The sequence below is a fragment of the Oncorhynchus mykiss genome, chromosome 4 (genome assembly GCF_057628025.1).
Source record: "Oncorhynchus mykiss isolate SJ-2025 chromosome 4, ASM5762802v1, whole genome shotgun sequence".
Taxonomy (NCBI): domain Eukaryota; kingdom Metazoa; phylum Chordata; class Actinopteri; order Salmoniformes; family Salmonidae; genus Oncorhynchus; species Oncorhynchus mykiss.
This window is the reverse complement of record NC_143025.1, coordinates 18833721-18853475: the sequence shown is the minus strand read 5'-3', so window position 1 is coordinate 18853475 and position 19755 is coordinate 18833721. Positions and strand designations below refer to the sequence as shown.

General features: G+C 41.7%; 1 protein-coding gene across 1 annotated transcript in view; it reads right to left on the bottom strand.

The window, feature by feature from the left end:
- Positions 1–19755, bottom strand: part of LOC110522750 (protein unc-13 homolog A) — an 80666-nt gene that overhangs the window by 58263 nt on the left and 2648 nt on the right. The window contains exons 2-7 of the mRNA XM_090231313.1: positions 11920–11949; positions 11720–11819; positions 5184–5301; positions 1979–2102; positions 1578–1648; positions 1272–1323 (exon numbers count right to left, since the gene is read on the bottom strand). Coding sequence (XP_090087439.1) covers positions 1272–1323; positions 1578–1648; positions 1979–2102; positions 5184–5301; positions 11720–11819; positions 11920–11949 — 495 coding nt within the window. The remainder of the gene's footprint in view (positions 1–1271; positions 1324–1577; positions 1649–1978; positions 2103–5183; positions 5302–11719; positions 11820–11919; positions 11950–19755) is intronic.

Here is a 19755-nt window from a genome sequence, read left to right as displayed (position 1 = left end):
TAATCCTCGCATGGCTGCCGGCCCAGACGGCATCCCTAGCCGCGTCCTCAGAGCATGCACAGACCAGCTGGCTGGCGTGTTTACGGACATATTCAATCTCTCCCTATCCCAGTCTGCTGTCCCCACTTGCTTCAAGATGTCCACAATTGTTCCTATACCCAAGAAAGCAAAGGTAACTGAACTAAATGATTATCGCCCCTAAAATCCTCACAAACTTCTACAGATGCACAATTGAGAGCATCCTGTTGGGCTGTATCACCGCCTGGTACAGCAACTGCACCGCCCGCAACCGTAAGGCTCTCCAGAGGGTGGTGCGGTCTGTCCAATACATCACCGGGGGCAAACTACCTGCTCTTCAGGACACCTACAGCCCCCAATGTCACAGGAAGGCCAAAAAGATCATCACGGACATCAACCAACCGAGCCACGGCATGTTCACTGCGCTACGATCCAGAAGGCGAGGTCAGTACAGGTGCATCAAGAGACTGAAAAACAGCTTCTATCTCAAGGCCATCAGACTGTTAACTAGCCATCACTAGCCAGCTTCCACCAGGTTATGCAACCCTGCACCTTAGAGGCTGCTGCCCTATATACATAGACATGGAATCACTGGCCACTTAATAATGAAACACTAGTCACTTTAATAATGTTTACATACTGCTTTACTCATCCCATATGTATATACTGTATTCTACTGTGTTCTAGTCAATGCCACTCTGACATTGCTCGACCTAATATTTATACATTTCTTAATTTCATTATTTTACTTTTAGATTAGTGTGTATTGTTGTGAATTGTTAGATCCTACTGCGCTGTTGGAGCTAGGAACACAAGCATGTCGCTACACCCGCAATAACATCTGCTAAATATGTGTATGTGACTAATAAAATATGATTTGATTTTTGATTTGATTCGCTGCTTCCCCTCAAATCAGGAGGTGGAGAGTGAAGAAGAGGGGGAGAGGGAGGAATAAAGTGAAGTGAAGTGGAGGAGGAAGAGGAGGATGAGGAAGAAGAGGAAGGGGTGGAGAAAGAGGAGGATGAGGAAGAAGAGGAAGGGGTGGAGAAAAAGGAAGAGGAGGAATAAAGTGAATATGAGAAGAAGGAGGATGAAGGGGAGGATAGCAAAGAGGAAGAGTGAGAAGGAGGAAGAAGAGGGCCATGAAGAAAGTTAAAAGAAGAAGGAAGGATGAAAGGGAGGAGGATGCTGTATGAAAGAGGGGAGAAGGAGACTGAAGACGATACAGGTAGTATCAAGTGTCTACTACTCACAGCATTGTGTTGATGGTGCTTGAAGTGGTCTCTCCTCTTCCTGGTATGTATACTGTAACACACACACACACACACACACACACACACACACACACACACACACACACACACACACACACACACACACACACACACACACACACACACACACACACACACACACACACACACACACACACACACACACAAGGTCTACATCATATTTAATGCATCGAGTAAGTTAGGACTTTTGGAATTACTGATAGCCCTGCCTTGTAGCGGGTAAGATGTAAGCACAAAGAGAGGGGAGGAGGAAGTGTGCCTTACGACCTGGTCCCTCATGGAGTTGAGCTGCTCCAGTTTCTTGGCCCAGTATTGAGCCTCATCCTCTGGAATGTCTGAAGCAGAAAGACCCATTTACTGGTCAGGCACTTAGGACACACACACAGACAACTGTATATGCACAGACATACGCGGGCACGCACATACATACACACACACACACACATGCACGCACACACACGCACAGATGCACACACAATGCTCGGTTCCAAATGATTGCAATATACTTTGACACTCATAGGCTTCCATTGTCCGTGAGTATATTCAGATATAATGATGTAGATATACTGTAGGTAATAACAAGGAGATAGGGTTATAGTTCACTTTCAAGGCACAATAGAGAGCACATTTGACATGAGTGAGTCATTTGACATGAGTCATCTGACCTAATGGCAGTTCAAATCGGCTGTCCAGCAGCACGCGGTGGAAGGTGGGGTCTTTGGTGCCTGTGATCTCATTCTCAGCCATGATGACCTGGGAGTCTAAGGTCAGCCACTGCCCCGGCCCCTCCTAAAACACACACACACACACACACACACACACACACACACACACACACACACACACACACACACACACACACACACACACACACACACACACACACACACACACACACACACACACACACACACACACACACACGTACTGTTACTGTACGGGGCTAGGATGATGCTAAAAATAGCCCTAGCTAAAGTATTTTGGAAGCGGGGGAGATACATCCTGTTACAACATTGTCCCCTGGTGGCACTGGTGCCACTAACTTTTTCAGTTGGTGGCACCAGCCCATGATTGGTGGCACCCCGCAGCATCACACAATAGAATACACTTGAACCATCATCTTATAAAGTAATTATAAATTAATTCACAATGCTTTATTAAGAAGAGTAATAGACCACTGAGAAGATATTCAATAAATAAGTTGTTAAATCTAACATGTATACGCAGGAATGCATGATTCAAACTATTTTGATATACAACCTAATCCAGTGGTTGCCATGAATTCTGGGTTGACAATTAGGCTTTTAATTTACTGTCATAATAGGTCTCCATCATTTTTTTTCAATAGTGTCGTGTCTTTACTATCATTAAATTGAAGACTTAGTTTTTATCAAAGATTCTCTGTAATTAGTCGGGGCACCAAGGAAAATATTCAGATTACAAAGTTAGAATTTCCCAATATAACCTTTCAGATATTTTCATATCTGATCAATAGTCTTCTGATTAATGAATTATTTATTTTACCTCACTTTGGTCTCATTCCAAACGTCAGAAATTGTTGGTTATCTGCATGAACCCAGTCTTCACTGTGAGTCATCCATACATCAATTGTCTTAAATCCTTTATTTATTACTAACTAAGTAATTCACAGAAATGCATAAACAAAACAACAAAGTAAATATGGTTACAAGAAATGATAGGAGAATGTGCCCTAGTGGGCTAAACCGGCACGGCGGCTTGTTAGACAAAAGGGAAGTGGGGGTCGACTAAGAAGTCACTACAGAGTTGATAATTATAACAATTGAAATGCTAATCCTTTGCACATGAACGCTCACTCATTCGGGAACAATTGCAATCAATATATATATATTTACGCTCAGTGTGTCGTCTTGATCGCTGTTGAAAAGTTTGTTTCTTTTGTAGAATTGTCCGTCTCTCTCTCTCTGTCGTAGTTATAGTGGATAGTTCAGAGTGACATTCATTCATGTTGTTGTAGAATAGATGTTTTGGCGGTTGTCGTTCTTCGCGTTCAATGATACCGAATTCCTAGCTGCAGACTAGTAATTCATATCAAAGACTTGTTCTTATTCTGTCGGTATCGATAGTCTAAGAGTTTAACCACGTGGTATGGTTAAAAGATTCAGCAATGGTCTGCAACCTTTGTCCTCCCGTGATTGAGAGAAACATGGTCTGGTTGAGAATATCTCAAAGTTGTGTTTAATTCGGAATTGCAGAAAAGGGGCTGTCCCAGGATGCCTGACCCTAACTGGGCTCATGGGCGGTCCTCTGATTTAGTTCAACTCAAAAGGTAATTGGAGTTTCCATCATTAAACAGTCCAAAATCACATTACACAATTTTACAAACAGTATCATACTCACTCATTCATCTTATACAACAATTAGATGTAAACCTCATATCTGAGGCTATTATATAAACAGCGTTATGGTAATGTGGCCACACCGTCTCCCATGAGCTTCCCCAAGTTGTAACAAACGGACCAGTTCGTAGCTGGATTCTTCACCGATCTTTTATACCTTCTCCGGAACGTAAACGTTGTTCGGACCTCAAGTTCTGTGAGGTGGAAGAAATTCCTTTGTTCTCTATGAAACTTTATATCTATACTGTGTGGCCATGTGGCAAGGACTTCCCTAGGAATTTACAACCTCACTCTGACCACAGCAGTCTGGTTGTAGAAGCAGAGAGCGGGGGATGGTGCTCGCTGTACCCAAAGAGGGCAACGTCATGACAATAGGGATGAATTTGCCTTCACCTTTACGTGCATGGCTGACAGCCATGGTATATCAGGCTGTATACCACAGGTATGACAAAACAATTATTTTTACTGCTCTAAAACCCTCACAAACTTTTACAGATGCACAATTGAGAGCATCCTGTCGGGCTGTATCACCGCCTGGTACGGCAACTGCGCCTCCCTCAACCGCAGGGCTCTCCAGGAGAGTGGTGCGGTCTGCACAATACATCACCGGGGGCAAACTACCTGCCCTCCAGGACACCTACAGCACCCGATGTCACAGGAAGGCTCCCCCCGCTATCATCCAGAAGGCGAGGTCAGTAGAGGTGCATCAAAGCAGGGACTGAAAAATTGCTTCTATCTCAAGGCTATCAGACTGTTAAACAGCCATCAATGACACAGAGAGGCTGCTGCCTACATACAGACTTGAAATCATTGTCCACTCTAACAAATGGATCACTAGTCACTTTATTAATGCCACTATAATGATGTTTACATATCTTGCATTACTCATCCGATATGTATATACTGTATTTTATACCATCTATTGCATCTTGCCTAGGTCGCTCGGTCATTGCTCATCCATATATTTATATGTACATATTATATGTACTTATTCCATCCCTTTACTTAGATTTGTGTGTATTAGGTATTTGTTGTGGAATTGTTAGATATTACTTGTTAGATATTGCTGCACTGGCTGAACTAGAAGAACAAGCATTTTGCTACACTCGCAATAACATCTGCTAACCATGTGACCAATACAATTTGATTTAATATTTCCGTTTTCAATTTTAATCTATGTGCTAAAATTGAAATAAACCTGTTTTTGCTTTGGCAGTATGGGGTATGAGGGGAAAAAACGAGTTATAGGGTAGCAAAATGTGAATAAATGGTCACAGTCTGGAGCCCTGCCTTAAACTCCTTTCATCCCTGATATGAATTGTGTTCCACCTTAAACACTTTGAAATGCTGTGACAACAAACAGTATCAGTCTAGTGTTGTGATGTACTTGTGTCTGAGCCTCAGATGTGCTGCTTGTAAAACACCTTGTACACCCAGGAGGGTGAGGTGTGGTGGGGGAGGAGAGGGGGGCGCCAGGGGGGGCATACCGTACCTCATCAGACTGGCGGATGTTTTCCAAGGGGATCCACAAGGTGCCCACCATGGTGTCCCAGATTAACCCTTTGTTCCACACCTCCACTGTCAGCCCCAGATCCAGCCTGTTGATCTCACTAGAGAGAGAGAGAGAGAGAGAGAGAAATGAGGAAGCATAACAGAGGGATTGAGAGAGGGAAAGGAGGTATGAGAGAGGATGGCAGGGCAGAGAGAGAGATAGAGAACGAGTATGAGACAACAAGAGACGTGATGAGATGAGGAAATGAAACAATATAACCCACCGATATAACCGATCTCACAAATAAATTAATTTTACAGCGCCCAGAAAGTATTCACACCCCTTGACTTTTTCCATATTTTGTGATGTTACAGCCTGAACTTAAAATTGATTAAGATGAGATTTTGTGTCACTAGCCTACACACAATACCCCATAATGTCAAAGTGGAATAAAGTTTTTAGGAATGTTTACACATTTATTAAAAATTAAAAGCTGAAATGTCTTGAGTCAATAAGTATTCAACCCCTTTGTTATGTCAAGCCTAAATAAGTTCAGGAGTAAAAATGTGCTTAACAAGTCACATTATAACTTCCATAGACTCACTCTGTGTGCAATAACAGTGTTTAAAATACTTTTTGAATGACTATCTCGTCTCTTTACCACACATCCAACTATCTGTAAGGTCCCTCAGTCAAGCAGTGAATTTCAAACACAGATTCATCCACAAAGACCAGGGAGGTTTTCCAATGCTTCGTAAAGAAGGGGGCCTATTTATAGATGGGAGGGAAAAAAGCAGACATTGAATATCCTTTTGAGCATGGTGAAGTTATTAATTACACTTTAGATGGTGTATCAACACACCCAGTCACTACATGAATGAATGAATGAATTAATTAATTAATGAAATGAAATGAATATATGAATGAATGACATTTTATTTTTGTGTCAAATCGCCAGTGTGCATCGCATAAAAAATGAAATAAAAAAATACATCAAAATCAATACATAATAATAAATAAGGTTATACAAACAATAATTATATCCATAGAGCAGTAAAAAATACACATATATACACATACATACATATACATACATATACACATACATACAGTGCCTTCGGAAAGTATTCAGACCCCTTGACTTTTTCCATATTTTGTTACGTTACAGCCTTATTCTAAAATGGATTAACAAAAAAAATCCTCAGCAATGTACACACAATACCCCATAATGACAATGCGAAAACAGTTTTTTCATTTTTGTTTCTCTCTCCCCCCAAAAATTAGAGAAATACCTTATTTACATAAGTATTCAGACTATGAGACTCGAAATTTAGCTCAGGTGCATCCTTTTTCCACTGATCACATGTTTCTAGAACTTCAATGGAGTCCACCTGTGGTAAACTCAATTGATTGGACATGATTTGGAAAGGCACACCCCTGTCTATATGTCAGAGCAAAAACCAAGCCATGAAGTCAAAGCATTTGTCCACATAGCTCCGAGACACGATTGTGTCGAGGCACAGATCTGGGGAAGGGTACCTAAAACATTTCTGCAGCATTTAAGGTCATCAAGAACACAATGGCCTCCATAATTCTTAAATGGAAGAAGTTTGGAACCACCAAGACTCTTCCTAGAGCTTGTCGCACGGCCAAACTGAGCAATTGGGGGAGAAGGGCCTTGGTCAGGGAGGTGACCAAGAACCCGATGGTAACTCTGGAAGAGCTCTAGAGTTCCTCTGTGGAGATGGGAATACCTTTCAGAAGGACAACCATCTCTGCAGCACTCCACCAATCAGGCCTTTATGGTAGAGTGGCTAGACGGAAACCACACCTCACATCGGCTACCGAGAGCGTTATCCCACAGTCGTCCAGAACATCTGGTGCTCTCGTGCATGCTTCAGTGTTGCTTGCCTCGAAGCGAGCATAAAAGGCATTTAACTCGCGTCTGGGTTTCCCTTTGTAATCCGCAATAGTTTTCAAGCCCTGCCACATCTGATGAGTGCCAGAGCCAGTGTAGTAGGATTCAATCTTAATCCTGTATTGACTCTTTGCTTGTTTGATGGTTCGTCTGAGGGCATAGCGGGATTTCTTATAAGTGTCCAGATTAATGTCCCACACCTTGAAAGTGGAAGCTCTAGCCTTTAGCTCGATGCGGATATTGCCTGTAATCCATGGCTTCTGGTTGGGATATGTACGTATGGTCACTGTGGGGACGATGTCGTCGATGCACTTATTGATGAAGCATCACTAATGTGGTATACTCCTCAATGCCATTGGATGAATCCCAGAACATATTCCAGTCTGTGCTAGCAAAACAGTCCTATAGCATTTGACCTCTTCCATATTGAGCGAGTCACTGGTACTTCCTGCTTTAGTTTTTGCTTGTAAGCAGGAATCAGCAAGATAGAATTATGGGCAGATTTTCCAAATGGAGGGCAGGGGAGAGCTTTGTATGCGTCTCTGCGTATGGAGTAAAGGTGGTCTAGAGTTTTTTCTCCTCTGGTTGCACATGTGACATGCTGGTAGAAATTAGGTCAAACCGATTAAAGTCCCCGGCCACTAGGAGCGCCGCTTCTGGATGAGCATTTTCTTGTTTTCTTATGTCCTTATAGAGTTGGTTGAGTGCAGTCTTAGTGCCAGCATCAGTTTGTGGTGGTAAATAGACGGCTACGAATAATATAGATCATTATCATAAGCAATATCTCGAGACTTCGAGCAATACCTCGAGACTTCTTTAATATTAGACAACGCACAACAGCTGTTATTGACAAATTGACATACAACCCCACCCCTCGTTTTACCAGACGTAGCTTCTCTGTTCTGCCGGGGCATGGAAAATCCCACCAACTCTATATTATCCATGTCGTCATTCAGCCACGACTTGGTGAAACATAAGATATTAGAGTTTTTAATGTCCCGTTGGTAGGATATTCTCGATCGTAGGTCATCGATTTTACGTTGGCCAATAGAACGTTGGACAATAGAACAGATGGCAGTGGGAGTTTACTCGCTCGCCTACGAATTCTCAGAAGGCAGCCCGACCTCTGCCACCTTTTCTTCACGCTAATGACAGTGATTTTGGCCTGTTCCCGGGAAAGCAGTATATCCTTCGCATCAGATGCAATAAAATGCTAATTAATTACTTAAAAATCATACAATGTGATTTTCTGGATTTTTGTTTTAGATTCCATCTCTCACAGTTGAAGTGTACCTATGATAAAAATTACAGACCTCTACATGCTTTGTAAGTAGGAAAACCTGCAAAATCGGCAGTGTATCAAATACTTGTTCTCCCCACTGTACATACATACATTAATACATACATAAATAAATAACATATACAGATAAATAAATACATAAAAATGAAACAGAAGGCATTTGAACCCAGTCTGGCACAAATAGAAGATTAGTGTGGGAAACAAGCCTATACACAATCTAAGCTAAATATTTGTATAATTTAATTATAGGTATCCCTTTTTCTTTTATTCCAGGCTTTATCTAAATATTATGCAAACGGAAATGCACAATGGACAAAAAAACATTTTAGTTTCTCTTCATCGCTCAGCCACATAATGCCAGAGTATATCTGGTGTGCATTCTGGAATAAGAGCAAACGTATATCGTGGTAGAAAGAGCAATAGAGGACACAATTAGCTTCATTCACTATTTCTTTGAGATTCAGGCATCCTTCCTAACTCAGTTGCCAGAGAGGAAGGAAATCGCTCAGGGATTTCACCATGAGGTCAATGGTGACATTGAAACAGTTACAGAGTTTTATGGCTGTGATAGGAGAAAACTGAGGATGGATCAACATTGTAGTTACTAAACAAGAGTGAACAGAAGGAATCCTGTACAGAACATGCATCATGTTTGCAATAATGGCATTAAAGTAAAACTGCAAAGAAATTGGAAAAGAAATTAACTTTATGTTGTGAATACTGTTGCAGATTGAATCGGATGCCACGTGACCACTTAGGGGACACACAGCCCACTTACAGCAGTGGGAGAACAGGAGATCCCAGCTCAATGCACTACAAATGTACAGCTCCGAGTTAACTCGAATAAAGAAGGATTTATGTTTTAAAGAACAGTTATTTCCTTTAGTATTTCTTAGACAAGAAGATACAGCAAATACAAAGCATTATGTTTGGGGCAAATCCAACACAACACATATTTTCAAGCATGGTGGTTATGCTTGACTATGGAGTGGTGCCAGGAAAATAACCTCTCCTTCAACATCAACAAAACAAAGGAGCTTTAAAATGTTTGTCTAGCAATGATCAACAACCAACTTGACAGAGCTTGAAGAAATGTAAAAATAATAATGTGCAAATATTGTACAATAAAGGTGTGCAAATGTAAAGGACGTTGCACTGGTTGCTTAGCGAGTACATCTCTGCCTTGCTAGCACACATTACCGCCCTCCTGAGGTGTCTTAACAGTTGGCGCCGCGCAAAAAGCTAGCTATTCGCTGGAGCACTTCAGGCTGAGGAGTAGGTTTCACACATCCCCATGTGCTACACAAACCTATTAGAGACTTACCCAGAAATACTCAAATCAAATTGTATTGGTCACATACACACATTTAGCAGATGTTATTGAGGGTGTAGCGAAATGCTTGTGTTCCTATCTCCAACAGTGCAGTAATATCTAACAATTCAGAACAATACATGCAAATCTAAAAGTAAAATAATGGAATTAAGAAATATATAAATATTAGGACGAGCCATGTTGGAGTGGCATTGACAAAAAAATATAGTAGAATAGAACACAGTATATACATATGATTTACAAATGAGTATGATATACAAATAAGTAAACAGTGTGTAAATATTATTTAAAGTGACCAGTGATTCCATGTCTATGTATATACTACAGGGCAGCAGCCTCTAAGACGCAGGGTTAAATAAACTGGGTGGTAGCCGGCCAGGAATGGCTATTTAACAGTTTGATGGCCTTGAGATAGAAGCTGTTTTTTAGTCTCTCGGTCCCGGCTTTGATGCATTTGTACTGACCTCGCCTTCTGGATGATAGTGAGGTGAACAACCCGTGGCTCGTGTGGCTGATGTCTTTTTGGTCTTCCTGTGACATTGGGTGCTGTAGGTGTCCTGGAGGGCAGGCAGTGTGCCTGCGGTGATGCGTTGGACAGACCACTCCACCCTCTGGAGAGCCCTGCGGTTGCGGGCGGTGGAGTTGCCATACCAGGCGGTGATACAGCCCAACAGGATGCTCTCAATTGTGCATCTGTAAAAGTTTGTGAGGGTCTTAGGGGCCAAGCCTAATTTCTTCAGCCTCCTGAGGTTGAAGAATGGCTCTTGCGCCTTCTTCACCACACTGTCTGTGTGGGTGGACCATTTTAGATCGTCAGTGATGTGTATGCCGAAAAGTCATGTGTACGCTGAGGAACTTGAAGCTTTCCACCTTCTCCACTGCGGTCCTGTCAATATGGATAGAAGCGGGCTCCCTCTGCTTTTTCCTGAAGTCCACGATCAACTCCTTAATTTTGTTGACGTTGAGGGAGAGGTTACTTTCCTGGCACCACTTCACCAGGGCCCTCACCTCCTCCCTGTAGGCTGTCTCGTCCTTGTTGGTAAGCAGGCCTACTATGGTTGTGTCGACAGCAAACCTGATGATTGAGTTGGAGGCATGTGTGGCCACCTAGTCATGGGTGAACAGGGAATACAGGAAGGGGCTGAGTACACACCATCAGGAAGTCCAGGACCCAGTTGTACAGGGCGGGGTTCAGACCCAGGGCCCCAAGCTTGGCATTGAGCTCGGAGGGTACTATGGTGTTGAAGTCTCAGCTATAGTAAATTTACATTTTTCTTACATAGCTATTCCTCTTGTCCAGGTGGGATAGGGCAGTGTGCAGTGCAATGGCGATTGCATCGTCTGTGGATCTATTGGGGCGGTGAGCAGATTGAAGTGGGTCTAGGGTGTCAGGTAAGGTAGATGTGATATGATCCTTAACTAGCATTGACTCAGGTGGTCGAATACTTATCTAATCAAGATATATTAGTGTTTCATTTTTACTTTTTTTTTATTTTTTACAAATGTTAGAATTTTTCTTGACATTACAGAGTATTTTGGGTAGATTGATGACAATGACAATTAAATCCATTTTAATCCCACTTTGTAAGTCAAGGGGTGTGAATACTTTCTGAAGGCACTGTATATGCCATGAGAGCAACCAGCTATAATCCAATAGAACGGAGAGACAATATGATTCATCCTGTGGTGGATGTGAGTCACTGAGACACAGAGAGCTGTAGGGAAAAGGTGAGGTCAATAGGGCAGAGTGGAGGAGACCAGTATTATTTCATACAAGGAAGAAATATGTGAATTCTAGCAGGAAGGAAGCGTATAGAGCCAACTGGGTCAGGGAGGGAGGGAGGGAGAGAGAGAGAGAGAGAGAGCGAGAGAGAGAGAGAGAGAGAGAGAGGTAAGATGAGGACTAAAGACAAAGAGGGGGAGAGCCAAGGAAGATGAGGAGGAAAATGAGAAGAAAGAAGGAGAAAAGGAAGAAGAAGACTCACAACATGAAGTCCTGCTCCCAGCATGGCTGGGCACCACGCACAGTGATGGTGGTGCTCTTGACGTTCTGCACTTTCAGCGTCACGTAGGTGTTAAATTTCTCTGTGGAACATCAAGGAATATCAGTCTTATTGTAAAACAAACCAGTGTTTCTAAGACTTTTAATACTAAGTCAAACATGGACAAACATGTCTTGACTCACCTTGGGCCCCATCGAGTTTGGCTTTCTTCACTGCAAAACAGACCGAGAGAAACAAAGAATGAGCCATACTGTAATGTGATCAATGGGTCAATCAATCTAGAAATTCAGGTTTCTAAAAACAAACCTATTAATAACCCACATCTCTCTGGACTGAAAAGCTTTTCTGCATAAGACAGCATCACTTTGTGATTTAGATTTGTATTTATAATTTTTTAATGTATTTTTAATTTTTAACTAGGCAAGTCAGTTAAGAACAACTTCTGATTTACAATGACGGCCTACCCTGGCCAAGCCCTAATCTGGACGACGCTGGGCCAACTGTGCGCCGTCCTATGGGACTCCCAATCACGGCCGGTTGTAATACAGCCTGGAATCGAACTAGGGTCTGTAGTGACGCCTCTAGCACTGAGATGCAGTGCCTTAGACCGCTGTGCCACTCGGGAGCCCAATATGCAATATGCATATAATCAGCATATGCAAATCAGCACATGTGGGGTTTGTGAGTGATTGACAAGACCCTGGCATTTCATAGGAGGAGAAGTGGAATGCACTCCCTCTGATGGCAGAATGCCTGGATCTCAATATCAAAGCCTGCATTAGTCAACAGATGTGGAAGGCTCTCAGCATTATGCTCAGGAGAGAGTGGTTCAGAGAGGTGCGTGCGTGCACCAGTGGGGTAGTGTTCTTTTTTTTTTATGTGATTGAGGGCAAAACTGTTTTTTAAATGACGTCATCAAAGTTTGTAGCCTAGAGAATAGCCTATCATTATAGAATAAACATAACACGCATCCTCCAATTGCAACGTCTGCCTATGCCCAGATATGGACTATTCTGCTTTAGCTAACCATCTTAAAATCTTGTTAGAATTAAGGAGGTGTTTTTGGTGTAACAGTAACGTTATAGGCCTACTATGCTATGCTATGCTATTATATTTGGTTATATTATTTAAAATACTAATGAATCTTTATGTGATCTGGCGAGACATTGATTCACCTTTGATCTAACTTTACTAAACTAGAACCATTGTGAGAAGTGATAATCTTCTATTTGTAATAATAATAATAATAATAATAAGTGATGAGTAGGCCTATTAAGCGTAGGCAACAGATCTTGATGAGATGTAATTTTAAGCGATTGGAGAGTCATTCGGGGTGCTGAAAGGACAGCGCCAGGATCATGCAATGACGTTGAACAAATGTGTGGTGCTGAAGGACAGCTTAAGGATAGCTCTGCCGTTCGGTCAGTTCAGGAACAAACAATAATAATTTGAGGTGGGCCTATAGCCTAATAGACATACGACTGTGTGGTACAGCTAGCTATTTGTAGGCTATAGCCTAATGTAAATACAAATACATATATCTTAGTATCATTGCACTGTTTGTGAGGACAGCTTTATTGCTGTAGCTTACACTCTGTATTGTAAATAAACTTTTATTTGATTAGCTTGAACACATGGCTACAATATACCCCATTACAGAATAAAAGAAAACAGAGAGGTGAACTATTAATTCATATAATTTATTAGCGTAGCTTAAACATGCTACCAAATCAACTGACAAAGTAGTGAACCTAATTACTGCAAAGAATTGAAGGAAGTATTAAAACAGCCATAAAATCAAGTTTTGGTGTGGTGTATTCGTGCATCTCAATAAACTATAACCTAAATGCATTATTACCTCCAACTTGGCCTATTTCACATTTCCAATTTCCTACCCTGACATACCAAGTTAGAACAAGCCTGGCGTCTCAACCAATAGCCAATGTAGGCTAAATATCCCAACCAGGGCTACAGCAACTTCCAGAGAGGGTCAGTCTCCTTGGGCTTTTAGGAGGACACTCTAGTTTGGCTGTCCTCGGCAGAACAGTGTCACCGTAACCAAGTGGTCACATATCGTTCTGGGTTCCACTTTGCAAGAGTGGGTTCGGGGAGTTTTATGAACATCAAGGCAGACGCACAGAGAATTTCTTTTCAACATTCTGATTTGCCAAAGTGATCAAGCCTCCGACGAGTCTTCGCAGTGCACACATGCAGCTTATCAGTTCATCATCATTCTTGCCACTGCCAGACAGAAGACCATAATTTACCTACCTCTAGGCTGCTATACATATTTATTTGGTTTGTCATTCTATCGCTTTATCTTGGCCAGGTCGCAGTTGTAAATGATAACTTGTTCTCAACTAGCCTACCTGGTTAAATAAAGGTGAAATAAAAAGGAAACCCTGTGTTAAGGTAAAGTTACCACTATCATCTCTTATGGGCTCACTTTAGGCAACCAGGACTTTTTTAAATCACGCACTCTGACGTCAACTGGCTCATTCATTATTAATTCATCCCGCGCCCACCCGCCTGCCCTGCCGATGCCATGCACCCCCATGTTCAGGGCATTAATATTCAAAGGTTTCCATCTAATCCCCACTGCTCGCCTCCTTTCACTTCATCTCCAAAAGCTGCAGTTAAGAAAAGGAAAAGAAGGAAAGTGGTCCATTTGGAATCCCCGAGTTGGCTAAATGAACCTCAAAGGATTTTATCTGAGGGCACAGTGGAGCGTGACACTGATGCCCGCAAGCAGCGCAGGCGCGGAGAGTGCTGAATATCTACTAACCCATTTTCTATAATTATGGGTTCAACTGGAGCCCTCTCACCTGTATGAATAATCCATATCATAATTATGAAGCCAATTAAGATTTTAGTTGTAACCGAAAGGTTGCACGATTGAATCCCCGAGCTGACAAGGTAAAAATCTGTAGTTCTGCCCCTGAACAAGGCAGTTAACCCACTGTTCCTAGGCCGTCATTGAAAATAAGAATTTGTTCTTAACTGACTTGCCTAGTTAAATAAAGGTTTTAAAAAAGCACCATGACAATAGTTGATGTACTTAAAATATCTCATCCCAACAGAAGCTGATGATGATGTTTGTTTAATCTATCAATCTAACCTGCTAGTGTGCAGGGGAGGAGGAGTTAGACCAGGGGTCGTTAACAGGCAGCGCCGTTTTACAAACTTTTTAGGACATCTGTATTCCCCCCCACACACAAAAGATGTGATTGTGTGTCAATGTATTGAAGGTATGAAATTAGTGTTATTTTCAAATACAATCTCTTTTTAGGCTTAGTTGTGGACAATTTGCAGTGTACAAATTATAATTATGTTGCGGACCCCAGACCATTCGCTCTGAGTTAGTTGCCTGAGTTAGAGAATGCACTTAACCAACTTCAGAGCTAAGTCTTTCATGATATCATTACTCAATCTAAAAGCCTACTTAATCCCCTTTGGTGTAATTCCATGGAACACTGCAAAATACAAACAACAAAAGAGACGTTGAGCTCCATTGTTATCCCCCCAGGATTCTACTCAGTCATTCTGCCAGCCTGTTCAGCTGTCTATTCCTCAACACCTCTGCCTCAGCCAACCATGTCCCACCCACCCTCCAACGCAGTGCCTTCCCCATCATTAGCCTTGATTCACTGCCTGTATTTCCCCTTTCTCTCGCCCTCCTTTCTCTATCTATCTCTCTCACTCCCACTCTCTCCTCCTGCCATGTGGTGTGTGTATATATTTTTCTTGTGCTCCATTAATCTCTCTGTGCAGCCAAGCGAGGGAGGAGCAGAGCAGAGCCACGCAACACCTCCACCACTAAAAAGAATTGTAGCGGATTGGAGGTTGGGGGTGGTGGTGGGGAGGGGAGAGGGGTAGGAGAGGGGAACTCACACAGCTCACAGGCACAATGCTAAAGCATCTTGGCTGTGACGGCAGGAGGGTTTACAAAAAAAAAACTAAGCCAACATTTTGTACAAACCCTCCGAAATGTGTCCTCTTCCTTACAACAGCAATTACAGATTCTCTTCGCAGCAAATAATGCCACTCTCGGCCAACAGAGGAGCGCCAAGGTTTCATTGCCTGAGATTTTCCAATCAAAAGCTTACAAGCACCTCATACTTCAGAGCAGTTGTATTTGTACCAAGAGCAAGCAACAGCAATATAATTCAAACCTGTAACCTGCAGGAATTCTATAATGTCAGAGGAATTCTCAGTTGTGAAGAAACAGAAGAAGGAGCTAGAAAATAAAAATGATCTGAAAGGCAGGAATGAGACAACATAATGTATTAATCCCACCATATCATCTTATTCTATCTAATTGAAGGGACATCTGCTTTGTGCATGACACGTCATTTTTCCAACAATTGTTTACAGACAGATTATTTATCTTATAATTCACTGTATCACAATTCAAGTGGGTCAGAATATTACATACACTAAGTTGACTGTGCTCTTAAACTGCTTGGAAAATTCCAGAAAATGATGTCATGGCTTTAGAATCTTCTGATAGGCTAATTGACATAATTTGAGGCAATTGAAGGTGTACCTGTGGGTGTATTTCAAGGCCTACCTTCAAACTCAGTGCCTCTTTGCTTGACATCATGAGAACATCAAAAGAAATCAGCCAAGACTTCAGAAAATATTTTGGAAATCTCCACAAGTCTGGTTCATCCTTGGGAGCAATTTGCAAATGCCTGAAGGTACCACGTTCATCTGTATAAACAATAGTACGCAAGTATAAACATCATGGGATCACGTAGAAGTCAGTTGTGAAGATGCTGGAGGAAACGGGTACAAAAGTATCTATATCCACAGTAAAACAAGTCCTATGTCGACATAACCTGAAAGGCCGCTCAGCAAGGTTTGCAACTGCACATGGGGACAAAGATCATACTTTTTGGAGAAATGTCCTCTGGTCTGATGAAACAAAAATAAAACTGTTTGACCATAATGACCATCGTTATGTTTGGAGGATAAAGGAGGAGGCTTGCAAGCTGTAGAACACCATCCCAACCGTGAAGTACGGGGGTGGTAGCATCATGTTGTGGAGGTGCTTTGCTGCAGGAGGGACTGGTGCACTTCACAAAATAGATGACTTCATGAAGGACGAAAATTGTGTGGATATATTGAAGCAACATCTCGAGACATCAGTCAGGAAGTTAAAGCTTGATCGCAAATGGGTCTTCCAAATGGACAATGACCCCAAGCATTCTTCCAAAGTTGTGGCAAAATGGCTTAAGGACAACAAAGTCAAGGTATTGGAGTGGCCATCACAAAGCCCTGACCTCAATCTTATAGAAAATGTGTGGGCAGAACTGAAAATGCATGTGCGTGCAAGGAGGCCTACAAACCTGACTCAGTTACACCAGCTCTGTCAGAAGGAATGGGCCAAAATTAATCCAACTTATTGTGGGAAGCTTGTGGAAGTCTACCTGAAACGTTTGACCCAAGTTAAACAAGTTAAAGGCAATGCTACCAAATTCTAATTGAGTGTATGTACACTTCTGACCCACTGGGAATGTGATGAAAGAAATAAAAGCTGAAATAAATAATTATCTCTACTATTATTCTGACATTTCACATTCTTAAAATAAAGTGGTGATCCTAACTGACCTAACACAGGGAATTTTTACTGAGTTTAAATGTATTTGGCTAAGGTGTATGTAAACTTCCGACTTCAACTGTAAGTCAAAGTGTAACTCAGCCACTCAGGAACATTCACTGACTTCTTGGTAAGCAACTTGAGTGTAGATTTGGTGTTGTGTTTTAGGTTATTGTCCTGCTGGAAGGTGAATTCATCTCCCAGTGTCTGGTGCAAAGCAGACTGAACCAGGTGTTCCTCTAGGATTTTGCCAGTGGTTAGCTCCATTCCATTCATTTTTTTCCTGAATAACTACCCAGTACTAAACAATTCAAGCATACACATAACATGATGCAGTCACAACTATGCTTGAAAAAATGGAAAGTGGTACTCAGTAATGTGTTGAATTGGATTTGTCCCAAACATAACACTTTGTATTTAGGTCTTTGCCAAGTATTTTGCAGTATTACTTTAGTGCCTTGTTGCAAACAGGATACATGTTTTGGAATATTTGTATTCTGTACAGGCTCCCTTCTTTCGCTCTGTCAATTCGGTTAGTATTGTGGAGTTACTACAATGTTTTTCATCCATCCTCAGTTTTCTCCTATCATATCCATTAAACTCTGTAACTGTTTTAAAGTCACCATTGGGCTCATGGTGAAATCCCTGAGCAGTGTCCTTCCTCTACGGCAACTGAGTTAGGAAGGACGCCTGTACCTTTGTCGTGACTGGGTCTATTGATACACCATCCAAAGTGTAATGAATAACTTCACCATGCTCAAAGGGATATTCAAAGTCAAATTTTTATTTTTACCAATAGGTGCCTTTCTTTGAAAACCTCCCTGATCTTTGTGGTTGAATCTGTTTTTGAAATGCACTGCTCAACTGAGGCCCCTTACAGATAATTGTATGTGTGAGGTGCATGCAGAGATGAGGTAGTCGTTCAAAAATATTTTACAGCACTATTATTGCATACAGAGTCCATGGAAGTTATGTGACTTCTTAAGCACATTTAGGCTTGCCATAACAAAGGGATGTAATACTTATTGACTCAAGACATTTCAGCTTTTATTTCTTTAATTAATTTGTAAAAAACATTAATAAAATAATACTAATTCCACTGACATTATGGGGTATTGTGTGTAGGCCAGTGAGAAACGAAATCTGAGTGTCATCCATTTTAAATTCAGTCTGTAGGACAACACAATTTAGAAAAAGTCAGGGGTGTGAATATGTTCTTAAAGCACTGTATAGGCCGAGTTATAATCATACATTTACAAGAAATGGTAACCGTGGAGACGCTTCCTCTCTCCTGGGTTGTTGTCGCTGCCATATCTACATGTGTTAAAGACCTAGAAATGTCCATGTGAAGTCTCTCAAGCTCACCGTGGCAACTGGATGTTAACCAAAAATAACCACTAACATAGCTGTACACTCAATGCTAATGGGAAAGCACCCAAATGCCAGGGAATAGAGGGTTGCTATGCCAACAAAGCTTGAGGATATTGAGGGTACATCTGGGGATCTGTCTCAATCCTGACATCTGTGCAATCAGCTTGTTTATACAACTACCGTGCCAAGAACATATCCTGTCACAAACACTTTGGAGTGGGCGGTTTGGGTTGCTGAGGGTGGCATGTCGCTCTACCTCTACATATAGTACCTTGATATGTGACAATAACATAGAACTGCCCTAATCTATAACAGGCAGGCTACTAGCAAATTAAAATAGACAAGTTACAGAGGGAGCAAAAAGGGTCAAAAGGATTCACAAAACTGCTGATATTCAAACAACCTGACCCAAAAACAGACTTGTCACCAGGCTGCTCGTTATGGCGCACACCTGTCACCATCGGTCCACACATCAGCGCATAATGACAATCACCTGGACTCCATCACCTCCTTGATTACCCTCACCTCCTTGATTGCCCTATATATGTTACTCCCTTTGGTTCCTTCCCCAGGCGTCATTGTTTCATGTCTGTGTGCTGTTAGTGTGTCTTGTTTTGTATTATGTTCTGTATTATGTTCTGTTTATTTTAATAAAATACTCCCTCCCTGAACTTGCTTCCAGACTCTCAGCGTTACAAGACTATTCCAAAGGTGCTCTGATGTCAGTTAAACAGCTAGTTTTGGTTGAAATTTGGTTGAATTGTCAACTAACATGAATTCAACGTGAAATCAACAAAATATTTCACCATGACATTGAATTTAAGTTAAAAGTTGGGTGAAGAAAAAGGCTAAATTCCCTTACCTTGATCACTATTTGCAAATCCAATCAGTTTTGCACATTGATTCAATATCAGCACTCTGAATTGCTTTGTTGAAATTAGGTGGAAACAATGTTGATTCAACCAGTTTTTTCCCCGTTGGTTTTGCTGTTTTAAACTTACAAAACATTTGCTTTTGGGTGTTTTGTTTGGAGAGTAACTGGGAG